Below are 20258 nucleotides of genomic sequence, written 5' to 3' on the forward strand. Positions count from 1 at the left end.
TATTGCTATCATCATTGACACAATAGGCCACAGACAGCAGGACGGATAATATATCATCATTAATACACAAAGATATACTTGCTATATATCTTCCATATACACTTACTGATTGTCTTGTAGCAGGCAGTTTGCCATAACTGGAGATCTTCTCCAAGTCTAGAAGTGATATTACTAAACTCCATGTCCCATAGACTTTGATATTGTAACCACTCCTGTAATTAAAAGAGTAATTAATTTAGTAATGATGGCAGATGTACATTATTGGACTATATAGTAGATTAATAATAGTAATTTATTAATGTGTATAAATGCACTAATACTATAGTAACCACTCCTGTAATTAGAAGAGTAATTACATGTATAATGAAATGAATTGATCAACTAAATACAGGTAATATTCATGTACCTTGACATATGCTTCAATCTCTTCCAGTAAACCTTCAATTGCTTTATAACCTCTACTAATGGTCCAGCATATTTCTTGCATCATTTTTACCCAAGTAAAGACGGTAAGTTTGTTCTGAAGGATCCTTCTCCTCTAGCCAACCTGTGTCAAAAACAAAGGACCATAGTTAACAGTAATACTGTGTCGGACTATATATATATATTTATAAGGATAATATTTATTGTACCTGATATCTTGTACTCTGTATAATTTGTTTAGTCCAGTGGACTGTACTGATCCATTTGTGTAATATGAGAGATTAAATGACATCGTGATAATTTCAAGAGGAGGTTGTAAATGCATTAGTTGGTTAGTAATATGGAGCTCATGGTGATATACTCTGAGGGAAGGAGGGAGGGAGGGGGGGAAGAGATAAAGGGGGGAGGAGAGAGGGAGGGAGGAGAGAGGAGGGAGGAGAGAGATGAGGGGGGGAGGAGAGACAGTGGGAGAGGACAGGGGGGAGGAAAGAGAGAAAGAAAAGAGAGAATGATGATATATATTATAGCAAGTATTTCCATTCCTTACTTCAACTTGAGGGTGTACCACCTGGTCTAAAACTGAGCAGTTAGCCTTTGTGGAGTAGTGTCCATACTATATCAATAGAGACATCAGGATCTCCTAATAAACAATCCTTCCAAGCTAAATAGCTGCTGAGAGACGGGACATTAACATCTCCTCAACTATAATATATGATAATTACTAAATAACCATTAATTAATAGGGATTTACTTTTCTGATCAAGGTCTGAGACCCATTTCATCAAATTGGTATAAGAACGAGATTCAAGTTGTCTACGAGTTTCTGAACTTCATCCAAAACTTCAGAAAACTTAGTTAAAGTTGTATTCACAAGTAGCTAGTCCACCAACTAATGTGTATATCTGTTCAGTATGATGCAGTGCCTCATCGACCTAGAGATAAGAGGAGACATAACATGACAATTGATCAAAGGTTAGAGAACTCACCTTCTCTTGAAAATTAAAGACACATTCAGAAAAACTGTTTAGCATAACCATCTAATTTGTGTGATTCCCAAGTGAGACCCAACACCCTATGACATCATTATGACATCATGGTCATGTGACCAATATATAAATGGCCATACCTCTTTGATCAAAGCTTGTACATCAATTTTAAGACCAGCTACTAATGGACTAATAGTACTATTATCATTGATCTATATAATATTAGATAGATAGATAGGTAGATAGATATGGATGGATTGATGGATGGATGAAGTGAATAAATAGTCTACCTAAATGGACTTGACAATGTAAAATCAAGTACCTTCTGACATGTAAGCTAAAGTCATTAAGTTACCTAATGCTCTCTTTTAAACACACAGCATGAGGATATAACTGGTTAGCTTGACTGGCCATACTGGATACAATGAATGGGATTCTAAATCCCATACCACGAAGATTACGAACCTATAAAGAAGATTAAAAACAGGTAATAGAAACTGGTTTATAAAACAGGTTACAGAAACTAGTTTTTTTAAAACAATAAATTATTGTTAGAATACTTATATAAGCTGGCTACTAGACAAGTTTGAAGAACTTGTTAAGTACCTCTTTTGAGAGAGAAATTGTATCTTCATTGAAGTTGACAGAGAGTTTGAGATGAGAGCCAGTTCTCAGTCTTTGAGAGTTGATATTAAAAATACGTCCTTGAACTACTGTTTGTTGTTTGGACTCAACCTAAAAAATGGATAGATGGATAAATGAATGGATGTATAACAGAAGGACAATGGACAAATAGAATGTTAAAATGGACCTGTTTTTCTTCCAATCTTCAAATAATGCGTGGGATTGAGTTTACTTTTAAAGGAGTCACCGTCTGCTTTGAGTTGTTGTCCCTCGACATGAGTACCCCATTCTGCTCCAAGTACAGCTTCTACACGTTGTAAGTACAAGTCAAGTTGATGCTCAATCTAGAAGAGAAGATAGAGGAAAGACGAGGGAAGAGAGGAGTAAGGGAAGACAAGAGGAGAGAAAGGGAAAAAGAGAGAGAGAGAAAGTAGTTTAAAAAGTTGGGGTCGTCTCCTGTCATTTTTAATGCTCTTTAATGATATTGCTTAACTTTAATGAGTGGTCAATTAGCCAAATCACCTGATCACTCAATGTTATTGATAGCAAGTGAAACTAATAATATCAGAAATGATTGTTGCTTTTGTACTAAATAAACTATCATTTGCTGTTATGTCTGCTAATATCATAATGAGTAGGGGCTAACATGTCTGCCTAATTATTTATATTATTAGGGGCTGACCTTTAATGTTCATTAAATAAGTAATGGAACTAACCTGTCTTGCCCACAAATAGATGATGAGATAGGAGGTATGTCCAACATACAACATATAGCATATGTAGGAGTTTTTTATTATACTGCATCTAAAATGAAAAACACATAATATGAAATAACATTGTATATATAATAATATGTAGATTATATTAATATATAGTGGAAACTACCATAAAAGGCATTTTAAACGTCTTCTATATTGAGGACACTTGTTCTAGTCCCATACTAATACTTTAGCATATTATATAACCTCTATATTGAGGACACTTCTATACTAAGAACAATGTCCTATCATTTCAAGTATAAAGAGGTTCCACTATATATATATATTAAATAAATCCTTAAGGCAGTAATAAGTACTTTGAATTTTTTGTGAAGGCTTTCAATATCTCTTTAACACGTTGTATCAATTGTGTTTGATATTCTCTAATAGCTCCACCAATATGTGGTCTTACAAATAGAGCATTGTATCGTGAGAAGATACGAAACATTTCATTGGCATTTGCGAGCAGAACCAAGTTGATCTCGTAGTCTTGCTGCAATTCTAGTTTCAAACACGATCAATCCTCTCTTCATATCTGAAAAGAAAAAGATAGCCACACACTAAAAATATTGTCCTTATATATAAGAGGGTTTAGTCAGATATTTAGAGGTAATATTATTGGAGCTAATGACGAGTATACTCGTCTCCCTCCCTTCCCTTCCCCCTCCCTCCCCTCCCCTCCTTCTCTCTCTCTCTCTCTTCTCTCTCTCTCTCCTCTCTCTCTTTCTCTCTCTCTACCTTTTAATAGCAGCTTCCCAAGCAGCAGAACCATCAACAGACAAGTCCAGACAATCAACAACAGTGACATTGTCGTAAGCAAAACGTACTTCCTTCACAGCTAATAATTCATCTTCATCAAGTAACTGTTCATCAATATCACCAGATAACTCCTATTGAAAAAAAAACAATAATTACTTTAATTGCATTAGAGCTATAGAAAATCATAAAAACATCCTCAAGTTCTAAGCATGACTAAATTCATCTTATGACTTTTATCAGAATAAAGCTATGGCCATGTGATTATAGTCATGCAGTCATGTGACTGTCATGTGACTTACAAGTGTAATTGTAATGGCTCCTTTCTGCTGTTGAGATTTGGCTTGTTGTGCTAGTTTCAGGACACGACTTATGACAGTTTGTAACTGTTCATGATGACAACGAAAACTGTAGAGGAAAACATATGTTAGTTGTAGCCTTATAGTGGATATAGTTGTATCTCTTTATACTTGACATTATGGGACATTGTGCTTAGTATAGAGGTCTCCTCAATATAGAGGTTGTATAATATACTAAATTATTAGTATGGGACTAGAACAAGTGTCCTCAATATAGAGGTTGTATAATACACTCAGTATAGTAGTATGGGACTAGAACAAGTGTCCTTAAATATAGAGGTTGTAAAGTATTAGTATGGGACTAGAACAAGTGTCCTCAATATAGAGGATATCCTTAAGTCATAGTGTCCTTATAAGAGGTTCAACCACATGTAGATAACATTCTAACTGAACATACAATGCTAAAACAGGACTACCCTATTATCTATAATTCCTATATATAATATTGTATTATCATTCCTATGCAGATACAGGCATTGCTATGACAATGTCATTATTACATAATCACTTACTCTTTCATTTGTGTCAGTCGAGCTTCCAATTTTTCATGAGCCAAGTTAAATTTGAAATGAAATTTTAGCGTTTTCCTCTTAGCCAACTCTCGTAAATGAAATTTAAACTTCTCAAGTTCATCCTTCCATGCTGTGAACACCTCAAATGCCTCACCAATAATCTGCTCAAATTCCTGATAAGTTACTAACATTAGTTTATGAACACTTAAGGACTTAAGAAGCTGAGAAAGAAGATCTCGAGATATTGCTTCCACTAATGCAACAGCTCGCTCAGTAGGGTAGTTGGTATTACGAACCTTTTTAAGATGCAGAAATATACTACTGGTAGCAGATATCACAGTAGCCAATGTGTCTGCTGCTAGTAAATCTTTGATAGGAAAATCTTTCATTAATTGAAGATAATCATTGACACGTTCTTGAGTATCTGTCAGACCTGTGTCTGATCAAAACTAATAGTTGTATGGAAACGTTTGCCAGCTTTTTAGTACTTCAAGTGTCAGGACGACTTCGGGACTATCTCGTTTGCCTCGTAAACGACGAGGGCGTGCTCCATATATTTACCCAAAAACTAATTTCTTGTAAGGCAGTCCCTGATGAGACATCTCGTTGCATTGTAGTCACCTAGAATATAAAATTAATGTATGTAACAATACTTGTTAGTAAGGTTATTTAACAGTACTGGAGCATAACTACTCTACAGTGGATTGTTAAGAGTGTAGACACTGCATTAATATAGAGGTGTCCTTAATATAGAGGTTGTATAATACACTAAAGTATTAGTATGGGACTAAAACAAAGTGTCCTCAATATAGAGGTTGTATAATACACTAAAGTATTAGTATGGGACTAGAACAAGTGTCCTCAATATAGAGGTATATAATACACTAAAGTATTAGTATGGGACTAGAACAAGTGTCCTCGATATAGAGGTTGTCATTAGTTCAAAGAGTCCTCTAAGAGGCTCCACTATGAGACTTGTCAACACACAATATCACATCTAGAATCAAAGACTTAATTAAAAAATGCTCCTTAAATTATGAGACATTAATTAAACTAATTAATGTCCAGATAGACACTGAACTATAAACATTAATATGGCCTCAATAACTTAGTAAAATTCACTACATGTAATATACAATCATATTAACATACCTTCCGTATTTCTCTAGTCCAAGTAGCTACTTGCTTTTGTAAAGCATTAAGGAAAGTAGCATCATTGAGATGATTCCCGATATCTTCAACGACAGGACGTCGATTTTGATCACCAGCTTTCTTCACAGCCTCAACAATGACAGGATGTATGGGTAAACTGATCTCTGGTATAGCAATATTTTGTTGCAAATGAAGTAATCCTACTGCTAATTCACTCATGTTTTTTTGAACTGTTGAGACAAGTTTATCTCCCTCACTAGAAACAAAAAATGATCTTAAGATTAGCCCCACCCATTGGTTATTCAAAAACCACACCCATTATTAGCATTAACGGTACTAAACTTAAAGGTCATTGATGTACTATAATAACTCCGCCCATTATCATCACTAATACAGTTCATATGGTTCTACTACATGTGACCTTCCATAAAAGGTCATTTACTCTAATTCAATCATGCCCCTTTAATTAATTAGTAATAAAGTCAGACTTGTACATAGTGACTAGTTACTACATAAACAGAACTAATGTATTCCCTTGTTAACAAATCAACTAAAGCAAGTTAAGCCCCACCTACTAATTAAATTTCCTAGTATCGCTCACCTTTCATCTCTCCTTGATTGCTGTACAAATGAATTAAATAACGGGTTCATAGCATCATGAATGTAAGCATGTAATGTCTCAAATGGAGAGTCTTCAGAAATTGTCAAAAACCTGAGCTGGGATCGTACGGACTTATCTGACTCAATAACAGCACTACGTTTACTGAAAATGACACCCACACATCGTTGTGGCCGATAATGAACACCCAATTGAATATCAAAGGTCGGATTAAAAGGGGCAATGTCTGATGACCCTCAAACTTCTTCCGGTGGTAAAGTATACAGTATAGACAATGCATGTTTCTTGACTGTCTTCAATAAATCGTTTAAGTTTACTATCATTGTCTTTTTAAAATCGACTGTAACGTTACAACTTCGGGGATATCTTCTTCTGTCTCTAGTAACGGTGGCACGACTCGTAAGAGGTAAGCAGTGAGGAGAGTTGGCTGGTGGTGTTCTGCCGGTCGCCCGACTGCGGGAAGAGGAGTCCCTTCCTCATCAGCCATAATGTGTGTTTAGTATTTCTCAATACTACTCAATATATTTCTCTCTCATCCACAAATGACAGGAAAATACAAAGAAATGGTAAGTGCCCTGTCTCCTATAGACACCAAAGAGAGACACGAGCACAGTGTGTAAAATGCGCATGCGCAGTAATGTTAATAATTGTAATGAATATTAATAATTATTTATCATTATGAATATTAATTACTTATAATAATTAACTTGACACAACACACTCATAATGAGAGACAACAGCTGTAGAAGGTATATTATCACAACTTATAACACTATCACTTCAGTTAAAGTCATTTCAACAATAGAACTTGATGGAAATGATGTCTCAGATGATGTTTGTAATATATCTTCACATGAAGTAGATACCAACATACTTCGTCTTGCTGCTCGAGTTATAGTGGGAATAGGCTGTGCTGTAGTAATAGTACCAGTATCAACTGTAATAGATTCCTCATTTAATGCAATATCATTAGTTGTTGAAGTATTACCTATATTATTAATTGTAGAATTAACATCAATAACTTCATAATTAAGTGAATTGTCTGAAGTGATGTTAGATTAAGAGTAGGTCCCTCATTGAACATAACATTATCATTTGTTGACGTAAACTCTTGTTACATGTGGCATCAGTAACTACTGAAGTGTTTGTCAATATACCAGTAGCTATAGCAGGTGTAGCAGTAACTATAGCAGGTTCTGGATCAATGGACATGTATTATTTTTCACTTTCAATTTGTACATCATCGCTATAATTGCATTATTGGTACTAGTAACAAACAGTGTTTCATTTGGCATATGACCAACACTATCGTTAACATCATTATCTAATGGAAACACCATTAAATAGCAATGGTTACTCTAGATGATGGTAGAGGCGAATTGATACCAATAAGATCTTCATAAGGTGGTAACTCTGTATCATCATATTCTGACATCTGTAAACTTACAGAGTCATTATTTGCAATAAAGTATCAGTAGTATCTCCAGACAAGATCAGATTGGAAATTTTGAAAAAATACTGAATTTTCAGGGTGGGTCTCTTAAAAACAGTGGTGATGTCAACGCTTCTAAATAGGATGGTGGGGCCTTCTTTAATGAGAACACTATCACTATAAAATCGTTCTTGTAGTGTTATAGGTTCATCTCCTGTCTCATTTATATCTTCTCTACCTTCCTGTAGTTTGAGGAAATGTTCAAAACTTTTTTACTTATGAATGTGTGTCTAAAGTTTGTTTTCCTTTATCATGCACAACTATTTGAAGATGATAAACTCATTAATGTTTTTTAACTCTCTCTTTGTTTATTAAATGCAAATCAAGACAAACACAGGTATTTATGGATTTTAAAATACACAACTGAACAAACTTTCCCAGCTGTTTCTATTAATGTTAAAACTCTTAAAAAATTGATGTTGACTTTAATTAAATATATATTGTGACAATATTTGTTGTTTTTAATAGTGAGAGTAATGATTAATAATCCAGAATAGATAACACAATGCCAACCTATCAAGCATTGATAAAATTTCTTCATTGACACTTGTCTCACATCTTCTATATAAGATTATATATTAGTGTATTATATAACTATGGTACTGCTAGATATATGTATAGAGACATAGTAACATTCCTTTTAATATAAATACATTCTGTAGACTGAGTACTTTGTGATGTAAAATGTCTCCATATTTGTGTAATTGAGAGAATTTATAATATGAAGAGAATACCTTTGGCATACTCATTAGCCTATTGTAGCTATTCTGTGATGTTCTTCCTAATCAGTATTATTGTTTAGGTTAGTATAAGATGCTATAAGTAAATCTAATTTATTACAGTTAGTTCAAATAATTGATATTTTAACTGTTTACTTTGTCATATCTTATGTAGATATACTTACTAAGTATACAAGTTTTATATACACTGTAAGAATTAATATGTTATTTTAATAACTAATTTTGTACTTTATACTACATGGGTGAACTTCTATGTAGAGTTTGTGTGAATTACTCAATGTATAATCTGTCAGTATGTGAAAGAACAACATGCCATCAAATTACACAGTGAGCAATTTAAATAAATTCTATATTCCATAGCGGTTCACCCATGTAATATAAAGTACAAATTAGTTATTAAAATGAATAATAATTTTTACAGTGTATGTAGTATATACTATTGACTATTAAAGCATAATAGCATATTATAGGAAATGTTTATACCACTACACTAAAGTATGGAGTTAGGATCAGTGACCTATTATAGTAAATAATGTGTCATTATTTTTAGTTAGTGTAATATAAAAAGTCCATCCATTAATTTTATAAATCATGATTCTTTATTAGCCTCTTCTATTATAGCTACTAAATTTAGGTATGACTATCAAGTTTATTTTGATTTCTAAACTTTTTTAGCATTCCATAGCAGTCAATGACATTACCACATTAAAGCAATTATATAATGAACTTAATTTTTAATTATTTATTATAATTATAGAGTTATTAAAGAGGGACATTCAATAATAGGAATTAGATTACAACAACTTACATCAGTATTATCCGAAGTATAGTGAGTAGGATTTGTGTAGGATCATCAATAGGAGTACACATTTTATATTTGAAAATACAACAATATCCACATACTATTGTAGTAATAATACACAGTGTGATAGCTATTAATGATAATGAAGTTGAAAGAGGTATTGCCAGTATTGCTAATATAGTAAATGAATATAAATTGTGTTAATACATATTAATACCTTGTTAATGTTTACATCTGTAGAATATAGCTGATTCTATTATCAAAGATATTAACACATTTCATATATCATGAAAACTCTTATAAAAGTCACTTTGAATTGGGACACACTCTATATTAAAGACACTTGTACTTGTTTTATATACTAGTATTAACAGTATTAGAAATACTATTAATATTAGTAATACTATTAGTTATATACTAATAGTTATATATTAATACTTTAGTGTATTATATCTTCATACAAAATATACTGTTAAAGTCCACATTATAGGATATAGCTAAATAAACTTTAAATGGATATTCTTAATATTTAAGACACTTGACTCTATAGTCATTCATATATGTAACTTACAGTCAATACAATTCTACACTATATACAGTTAATGCTAAATCAGGACATACAATAAACTGAAAGACCAGCTAGGCTATGATATACCAGTATTTATAAATTCAGCAAACATACAGTTCCATTGAATTACTCTATAGTAAAAAACTGTTAGCAATTTGTTTACTATATTAATGAATTATATTTTTAGTATCTTTCAATTTTTTGATTTGCTTATTATCTTTAATTAATGCTAGTTCATTAGTATTGTTCTAGCTCTTCTTGTTTTGTGACTAATAAAAAGTCTAGCTAGTTATTTCCACAGTTGATAAATTACACTTACCTTCATCAGATCTTTTGTTTTCAAATGTGTGTATTAGTGGAAGGGAATAAACTAGAACCATCATATTTAACAGCATCTATGAAATAGAGAATAACCATCAAAAATAATTTATATAATATATAATAATACGTATATGTGTGTGTAAGTTGTAACCGTAGCTAGATCCGAAAAGAGCACCAAAGTCTGGATTTGCAGATTCTTAGTTATTATGTAGGCTGCAATGAACGCTGTCTTGCTGTTTGTCCCATATCATTGGGGAATTTATGTTTTGAACTTATATTACGTCAAAGTCGGTTACTAAGAGAAGTAGGAAAAAACCATTTCTTAAATTTTCCGTGGTATTCCTTTTGTTTACGTGAAATCACATGACTACTGCACTACCTGTGTGATGTTATGCTAAGAAAAGCTTGTCTCTTTTGGAAGTCACCTAACTTAAGTTAAGGCACTCATAAAAAAGTATGATTTAACTGACTTTGTTCATGTGAAGTGTAATTTGGTGGTGGACTTTGCTAACTCTGTACAAGGTACATTTATTTCAGAAGTATTCATTAAAGTCTGTGTGTTTAGATTATGGCTGCATGTCTAGTCATTTGTGACACCCTCCCACAGGAAGAGGAGTCCTTCCTCGTTGGCCATAATGTGCATTTAGTATTTCTTAACCCTACTCCATATATTTCTCCTTCATTCAAACATGACTGGAGAAGACAAAGAAATGGTAAGTGCCTGCCTCCTATAGACACCAAGAGAGACCACAAACACAATGTGTAATGCTCATAATGTTAATAATTTTAATGGAAATTAATAATTATTAGTATTAATATGAATATTAATTACTTATAATAATTAACTTGACACAACACACATGTAATGAGAGACAACAGCTGTAGAAGGTACATTATCACAACTTGTAAACCACTATCAACTTCAGTTAAAGTCATTTCAACAATAGAACTTGATTGGAAATGATTGTCTCAGATGATGTTTGTAATATATTTCACATGAAGTAGATACCAACATACTTCGTCTTGCTGCTCGAGTTATAGTGGTAATAGGCTGTGCTGTAGTAATAGTACCAGTATCACTGTAATAGATTCCCCATTTAATGCAATATCATTAGTTGTTGAAGTATTACCTATATTATTATCATCTAATGACTTCGTAATTAAGTGAAATTGTCTGAAGTGATGTAGAATTAAGAGTAGATCCCACTATAGCAGGTGTAGCATTAACTATAGCAGTTTCCGAATCAATGGACATGTTATTACTTTCACTTTCAATTTGTTCATCCTCGCTGTTAATTGCATCATTTCATTACTAATAACAAACAGTGTTTCATTGGCATATGACCAGCACTATCATTAACATTATTATCTAATGGAAACACCATTAATAGCAATGGTACTCTAGACGATGGTTGAGGTGAGTTACAACCAATCACAACTTCATAAGGTGGTAATCTGTATATATCATATTCTGACATCTGTAAACTTACAGAGTCAGTATGATAATTTTGTATAAAGTTATCAATAGTATCTCCAATGAGAGTGAACTGGATGTTGAAAAAAATACTGAATTTTCAGGTGGGTCTAAAAACAGTGGCGATGTCAATGCTTCTAAGTAGGGATGGTGGGCCTTCTTTAATGAGAACACTATCACTATAAAATCGTTCTTGTAGTGTTATAGGTTTCATCTACTGTTACATGTATGTCTTCTCTACTTTCCTGTAGTTTGAGGGAAAATGTTTAGCTTTTTGGCTTTTTTCTAAATGTGTCTAAAGTTTGTTTCCTTTATCATGCACTTATAAATATATACAATATTTGAACATGATAAACTCATAACTCTCTCTTTGTCATTAAATGTAAGTCAGGACAAACACAGCTATTTATGGATTTAAAAATACACAACAGAACAGACCTTAATCAGTTATTTCTATTAATGTCAAAAATTGATGTTGACCAGTTATATATTATGACAATATTTGTTTTTTATAGTCAGAGTGATGATAATGACCCAGAAAAAACTTAACAAAAATGCCAAGACAATTAAATTCACAAATAGTCAGTTCTATGCAATGTATTTATAACAGAAGCTAAGTTACTTATGGTCCCTGTACATATATCTTAGCAGTACCATAGCTATAATACACTATATACAATCTTATATAGAGATTTTAGAGACAATGTTAATGAAGAAATTTTATCAATGCCTTTGATGTTGTCCATATATTATGTAACTATATAATATGAAGAGAATACCTTTGGCATATTCATTAGCCTATTGTAGCTATTCTGTGATGTTTTTCTAATAGGTATTATTGTTTAAGTTAGTATATGATGCTATAACTAATCTAGTTTGTTTATAGTTAGTTCAAATAATTGATATATTTGACTGTTTACTTTGTTGTATTTTGTGTAAACATACTTACTACACTTAAAATAGTATTTTGTCATTTAACCATTGTCTTAGTTACCAGAATCTCATCAATTTGATATAAGCTCAACATTGAGTTACCCATGTACAAAGCTAAAACATGTCTAACTCAGTATATATAAACCCAAATAGAAGCAAAAATACTCTTTGTAGTTTATGTCCAATAATTGAACTATGAGTGAGAGATAGAATTATTCCGCTTAAGTAATTGCCAATGGATTAATCAGTTGAAATAGTATCCACTTAATAGTTTCAATTGAAGCCATGACTTAATTACTATAACAAAAAAAAAAAAAAAAAAAAAAAAAGTAGGTGTTAAAGCAATGTAGTTATAACTTCAACTGAAGGAAGGCATAGGCTTTCAATTACTATAACAAAGTGGGTGCGTTGTAGATGGAACTAGTTGGCTTTATACATATGGATAACCACTACTATTGCCTTGTAGCAACTTTGATTTGGGGCTACATCACATTGATGGGACTATGGTAACAAAGATCTTAGTAAAAATATTGAAATGCTTTTTTCAATGTAAGTATACAGGTTATATATGTAGTATATACTGTTAACTATTAAAGCATATTATAGGAAATGCTTTATACCTTTACATTATAGTATGAGGTTAGGATCAGTGGTCTATAAAATAAATAATGTGTTATTATTTATATTTTAGTGTAATATAAATAGTCCATCATTTATAGACCATGATTCTTTATTAGGCCTCTCTATTATAACTGCTAATTTGGGTATGACTATCAAGTTTATTTTGATTTCAAAATTTTTCTATAGCTTGTTCTACCTACATGTTCTGACAGCTCTTAATCTAACAGTCAATGACATTACCATATCAAAGCAATTAATATATAGAACTCAATTTTTAATTAATTACAATTATAGACTTATTAAAAAGGAGCTTTCTATAACATTACACAACTTACATCATTATTAACTGAAGTATAATGAGTAGGATATTGTGTAGGATCATCATAGGAGTACACATTTTATATTTGAAAATACAACAATATCCACATACTATTGAAGTAATAATACACAGTGTGATAGCTATTAATGATAATGAAGTTGAAAGAGATATTGCCAGTATCTCCTAATATAGTAAATGAATATAAATTATGTTAATACATATTAATACCTTGTTAGTGCTTCCATCTGTAGAAAATAACTGATCTGTTTAATCAAAAATATTAACACATTTAAAAACATGATAAAACCTCTTATAAATACCATTTTGAATTAAGGACACTCTCTATATTCAGAACACTGTACTAACTATATACTAATACTTTAGTATATTAAGTCTTTATAAACATATATTGCAGTAGAATATACATTATTTAAAAACCCACATTATAGGATATATATAGCTAAATAAAATTTAATAGATATTCTTAATATTTAAGGCATTTGACTTATAGTCATTAATACATATTATCTTTACAGTCAGTACAATTCTACACTATATACAGTTTAATACTAAATCTGGGCGTGTTAATACAGTCACACCCTATTATGGTGTCAGTAAGCTACATACAATAAACTGAGTCAACTAGACTATGATACTATCAGTATTATTCATTCTGCAAACATAAAGGTCTATTGAATTGAACTTTTCTGTAGTAAACTGTTTCTACATTAACAATTTGTTTACTATATTAATGAATTATATTTTGATAATTTTCAATTTGTTAATTTGCTTATTTGTGTCCTCTTTTTAGAGGTTTTAGTGGTAACACTGCATATATAGGAATGACACAATGTTCTTCCTTTTTTTCTTTCCTTATTTCAACTACAGCTGTTTACAATTGTTTTTACATGCAAATTATAATATAATATATTATATATATATCTTTACAGTCAGTACAATTCTGCACTATATACAGTTTAATACTAAATCTGGACGTGTTAATACAGTCACACCCTTTTATGGTGTCAGTAAGCTATATACAATAAACTAAGAACAACTAGAGTTACTAGACTATGATACTATCAGTATTTATTCATTCTGCAAACATAAAGGTCTGTTGAATTGAATTTTTCTATAGTAAACTGTTACTACATTAGCAATTTGTTTACTATATTAATGAATTATATTTTTTTAGTAATTTTCAATTTTTTGATTTGCTTATTATCTTTAATTAATGCTAGTTCATTGTATTGTTCTAGCTTCTTGTTTTGTGACTAATAAAAAGGTCTAGCTAGTTATTTCCACAGTTGATAAATTACACTTACATTCATCAGATCTTTTATTTTCAAATGTGTATATTAGTGGAAGGGAATAAACTAGAATCATTATATTTAACAGCATCTAAGAAATAGAGAAGAACCATCAAAAATAATTTATATAATATATAATATATATATACTGAAGTATCTAAGTCTGTTGAACAGTGCTCGATATCGTTTAGACAGAGCGGGTTAGCTGTCTGATGATCGCATAACGCGTGAAACTCGGAGTAACAGCAACATAGCGAGAGCTCTATTTTTTTGTCCCTTTAATTCTGTTATAATATATTATATATATCATAGTAATGCATTTATTATACTTCAACGATAATTTTTATCCATCTTTTTCCTTAGCATCATAACAACATTATAAACTCACACCTTTGAATGAGGCATCTCTTTAACTTTTAAACTTGACAACGAGTTGACTACTGTGCGTGCAGAATTAAAATTCAGTCGTGTTGCATGACTTTTAATTATTTGTAGACAGGATGGGTGTGTCACAACTGGTCAGGTGTTTAGAAAGTAATGGCGTTATTGAAGCTATATATAGCAGTACTGTTTATTATTGTTTGTGAAGGTGGTCAGCTACAGAAAAGTGATAATATCTATAATAAATATCCCACTAATACTCCGCCATATTCAGTACATTACTTCAAGCAGGTAATAATCTTACTAAACCTAATGGTAATCAAAACGGAATAGTGTGTTTGTTAGTAGTTCAAATGTTTGCGTGTCTATCAGGAAATCCATGCATGTTTGTTGTATGTTACACTTAAATATCAAATATATATATGTATATATATGTATATATAATATTTGTTGTGATAATATATATGTCAAAAATATATACACAGCCATCTGTCAAGCAGTGAAAAAAAAAACAGTTATAGAGTTTTATATTTTTTAATCAAATAAATATATATAACATTAATATACTGAAGTATCTAAGTCTGTTGAAGAGTGCTCGATGTCGTTTAGACAGAGCGGGTTAGAACAGAATTAAAGGACAAAAGAACAGAGCTCGTCTGACGATCGCATAACGCGTGAAACTCGGAGTAACAGCAACACAGCGAGAGCTCTGTTCTTTTGTCCTTTAATTCTGTTCTGTTATAACATTAATATATATATGTGACCAGATTTGCAATAAAGAACCACTTCTGTCAGAACATTTGTCACGTGATTTGTGAAGAGGGAAACACCTCACAAATAGTTTTGTATACATAGTTACCATAAATAGTTGTATATATATATATAGTAACTGTATGTATACAAAACTTATTTAGAGGTGCTTTAACATGGTTCCTTATCACAAATCACGTGACAAATGTTTTGACAGAAGTGGTCCCTTATTGCAAATCAGGTCACATATATACATGCATATATATGTGTATATATATATATATATATATATATTACTATATATATATATATATATATATATATAGTAATATATATATAGTGTATATAATGTTTAGTTTTACTCTACAGTTATTGATCATTTTGACTATACCAACAATGATATTTTCAATCAGAAATATCTAATTTCAGGTAAGTGCTATACAACTCTATTATATAATACAAATGTTTCCCATTTCAGATACATACCATCAAAATGATGTTCTATTGTTCTACTCTGGTAATGAAGGTCCTATTGAGAGTTTCTATGAAAATACTGGATTTATTTTTGAATTAGCTAAGGAGTTACAAGCATTAGTGGTCTTTGGTGAACATGTATGTATGTAATGGGTTTAGTGGTCTTTGGTGAACATGTATGTATGTAATGGGTTTAGTGGTCTTTGGTGAACATGTATGTATGTAATGGGTTTAGTAGTCTTTGGTGAACATGTATGTATGTAATGGGTTTAGTGGTCTTCGGTGAACATGTATGTATGTAATGGGTTTAGTGGTCTTTGGTGAACACGTATGTATGTAATGGGTTTAGTGGTCTTTTGTGAACATGTATGTATGTAATGGGTTTAGTGGTCTTTTGTGAACATGTATGTATGTAATGGGTTTAGTGGTCTTTTGTGAACATGTATGTATGTAATGGGTTTAGTGGTCTTTGGTGAACATGTATGTATGTAATGGGTTTTAGTGGTCTTTGGTGAACATGTATGTATGTAATGGGTCATAGTAGAACCTTTTATATAGGACACTATGAATTAAGGATACTTACCCTCTACATTTAGGACGTATGTACTAGTTAGTATTACTATATTAGGCTTCTTCAGTTTATTTAGTGCAGTAAATAACTATAGTTATAATATAGTATCTTTATTAACTATAGTTAGTATTCACATGATGTGCAATGGTGTCTTTTTATTGCTTTATTGGTACTAAGAATTTCTATAGTATTATGCCATATGCTTTATGTTTAGTAATAAGTATATTATTAATGTTAATTGAAGTAATATATACAGTCCACAATTCAATGACTATTTCTTCCTAATTTCATGTTACTAAAATTCATAGTAATGTTATTGTTACAATAAAATGTGTTGCAGTATGTTTTCTAATAGTTTACTAAATTTAAGATACCATTACTTTAAAGTTTTCTAAAGCAATACTTGTTATTGTTCCACTTAAGTGTATTATATAACCTCTATATTGAGGACATTTGTTCTAGTCCTATACTAATACTTTAGTGTATTATACAACCTCTATATTGAGAACATTTGTTCTAGTCCCATATTAATACTTTAGTGTATTATATAACCTCTTTATTGAGGACATTTGTTCTAGTCCCATACTAATACTTTAGTGTATTATATAACCTCTAGATTGAGGACACTTGATCTAGTCCCATACTAATACTTTAGTGTATTATATAACCTCTATATTGAGGACACTTGATCTAGTCCCATACTAATACTTTAGTGTATTATATAACCTCTATATTGAGGACACTTGATCTAGTCCCATATTAATACTTTAGTGTATTATATAACCTCTTTATTGAGGACATTTGTTCTAGTCCCATACTAATACTTTAGTGTATTATATAACCTCTAGATTGAGGACACTTGATCTAGTCCCATACTAATACTTTAGTGTATTATATAACCTCTATATTGAGGACACTTGATCTAGTCCCATATTAATACTTTAGTGTATTATATAACCTCTTTATTGAGGACATTTGTTCTAGTCCCATACTAATACTTTAGTGTATTATATAACCTCTATATTAAGGACACTTGATCTAGTCTCATACTAATACTTTAGTGTATTATACAACCTCTATATTGAGAACATTTGTTCTAGTCCCATACTAATACTTTAGTGTATTATATAACCTCTATATTGAGGACACTTGATCTAGTCCCATACTAATACTTTAGTGTATTATATAACCTCTATATTGAGGACACTTGATCTAGTCCCATATTAATACTTTAGTGTATTATATAACCTCTTTATTGAGGACATTTGTTCTAGTCCCATACTAATACTTTAGTGTATTATATAACCTCTATATTAAGGACACTTGATCTAGTCTCATACTAATACTTTAGTGTATTATACAACCTCTATATTGAGAACATTTGTTCTAGTCCCATACTAATACTTTAGTGTATTATATAACCTCTATATTGAGGACACTTGATCAAGTCCCATACTAATACTTTAGTGTATTATATAACCTCTAGATTGAGGACACTTGATCAAGTCCCATACTAATACTTTAGTGTATTATACAACCTCTATATTGAGGACACTTGTTCTAGTCCCATACTAATACTTTAGTGTATTATATAACCTCTAGATTGAGGACACTTGATCTAGTCCCATACTAATACTTTAGTGTATTATACAACCTCTAGATTGAGGACACCTCTATACTAAGAACAGTGTCATATAATATTTATTGTAGAGAGGCTCCACTAGATCAATATGTTTAAGTAAACATTAAATTTAGCAGCTGTTTATATTATATAAAAACACATTAGTTATGAAACATTTTAAGTATATATTTTGCATATAATGTTTTACATGTACATGTTCTATAATGTTCACTTATATTTTATTCAGCGTTATTATGGAGATTCTTTACCATATGGTCCTAATAAAACATTTGAACCAACAGTCAATATGAGGTATCTCAATGTAGAGCAAGCACTAGCAGATTATGCTGTGTTAGTACAAGAAATAAAAACTATGTTTCACATAAAGAAAGCCATTGTAATTGGAGGAAGGTAATTAATTATATAATTATCTGTTTACTGTATATATTTGACCACTCTTATTTTGGGTGTATATTAACTGTCCTAATTAAAGGGATGTCCTCTTTTTAATACTAATATAATCTATAGAGTACATTGTCTGATGTAATTGGTGATGTTGTCTTTGTAGAGAGATTATAACAAACTTGAACGCTATTAAAAAGTATTAATTATATATCATTCACTTCCTCTAGTTATGGTGGTTTATTAGCAGCATGGTCAAGGTTTAAATATCCTAATATCTTTGATGGAGCTTTAGCAGCCAGTGCTCCATTTTATGTTACAGCTAAAATGATATTACCGACTGCTTTCTTTGGTAAAGTGACTAAGGTTAGTAAGAAATGATGAACATTGTCTAGACTCTATTGTGATGACGTCATTCTATTAAAGTGGTCTAGATTATGTCTATAGTAATTGTTATTACATTATGTTATTGTATCTCTCTTCCTTAAGACATGATACAACTTAGTCTTAGTTATATTAATAGAATTATTAGTAACAATTAATACTCTACATTATCTAACAGTAGACAGTTTATTACAGTTTATAATAGGTTATTACAAGTTATTACAATTCATAATAGATTATTACAGCTTATAACATGTTATTACAGGCTATTACTAGTATGGGACTACAACAAGTCTCCTTAATATTAGGGTGTTCTATGAGAGGTGGGTGTGTGTGTGTGTGTGTGTGTGTGGGTGTGGGTGTGTGTGTGTGTGTGGGTGTGGGTGTGTACTATAGAAACCCTATATAAAGGACACCCCCTATATTTAGGACACTAGTTCTAGTCCCATATTAATACTTTTGGTTTTCTGCATTGACGGCACCTCTATATGAAAGACTACTGTTGAGCACTACTGAACTTACTGAAGTATATTCACATCACTAATTACTTATTACTTTGTCCTATAGGATTTTGCAAGTGTTGATCCAAGCTGTCCAGACATTGTCAGGCAAGCATATACAGAGATAGACAGCTATTCCAATATGGGAGAGAGTGGACTTCAATATTTAACAAAGTCTTTTAAATTATGTAAAACTCTGACACAAGAAAAGGTAACCAACTTTAGACCTGTAATAAAAACTACAATAATGAATTAATTATATATACCACTCTCTATTATATTAGGTGGATCATTTAAAAGGTTGGGTACGTAATTCTTTCACTTCACTAGCCATGGTGGACTATCCTTATCCTGCATCATTCCTGGCTCCATTACCAGCTTATCCTGTAAAATTAGCTTGTGGTAT

General features: G+C 31.4%; 1 protein-coding gene across 1 annotated transcript in view; it reads left to right on the forward strand.

Annotated features, from left to right (window-relative positions):
- The first annotated feature begins 15269 nt into the window (after nucleotides 1–15269).
- The window catches only part of LOC121392435 (dipeptidyl peptidase 2-like), a 9073-nt gene continuing 4084 nt past the window's right edge, over nucleotides 15270–20258 (forward strand). The window contains exons 1-5 of the mRNA XM_041523645.1: nucleotides 15270–15273; nucleotides 16379–16512; nucleotides 18814–18977; nucleotides 19199–19334; nucleotides 20137–20258. The exon at nucleotides 20137–20258 is cut by the window's right edge and continues 4 nt beyond it. Coding sequence (XP_041379579.1) covers nucleotides 15270–15273; nucleotides 16379–16512; nucleotides 18814–18977; nucleotides 19199–19334; nucleotides 20137–20258 — 560 coding nt within the window. The remainder of the gene's footprint in view (nucleotides 15274–16378; nucleotides 16513–18813; nucleotides 18978–19198; nucleotides 19335–20136) is intronic.

This window comes from Gigantopelta aegis, unplaced genomic scaffold (assembly GCF_016097555.1).
Source record: "Gigantopelta aegis isolate Gae_Host unplaced genomic scaffold, Gae_host_genome ctg3818_pilon_pilon, whole genome shotgun sequence".
NCBI classification, from domain to species: Eukaryota; Metazoa; Mollusca; class Gastropoda; order Neomphalida; family Peltospiridae; genus Gigantopelta; species Gigantopelta aegis.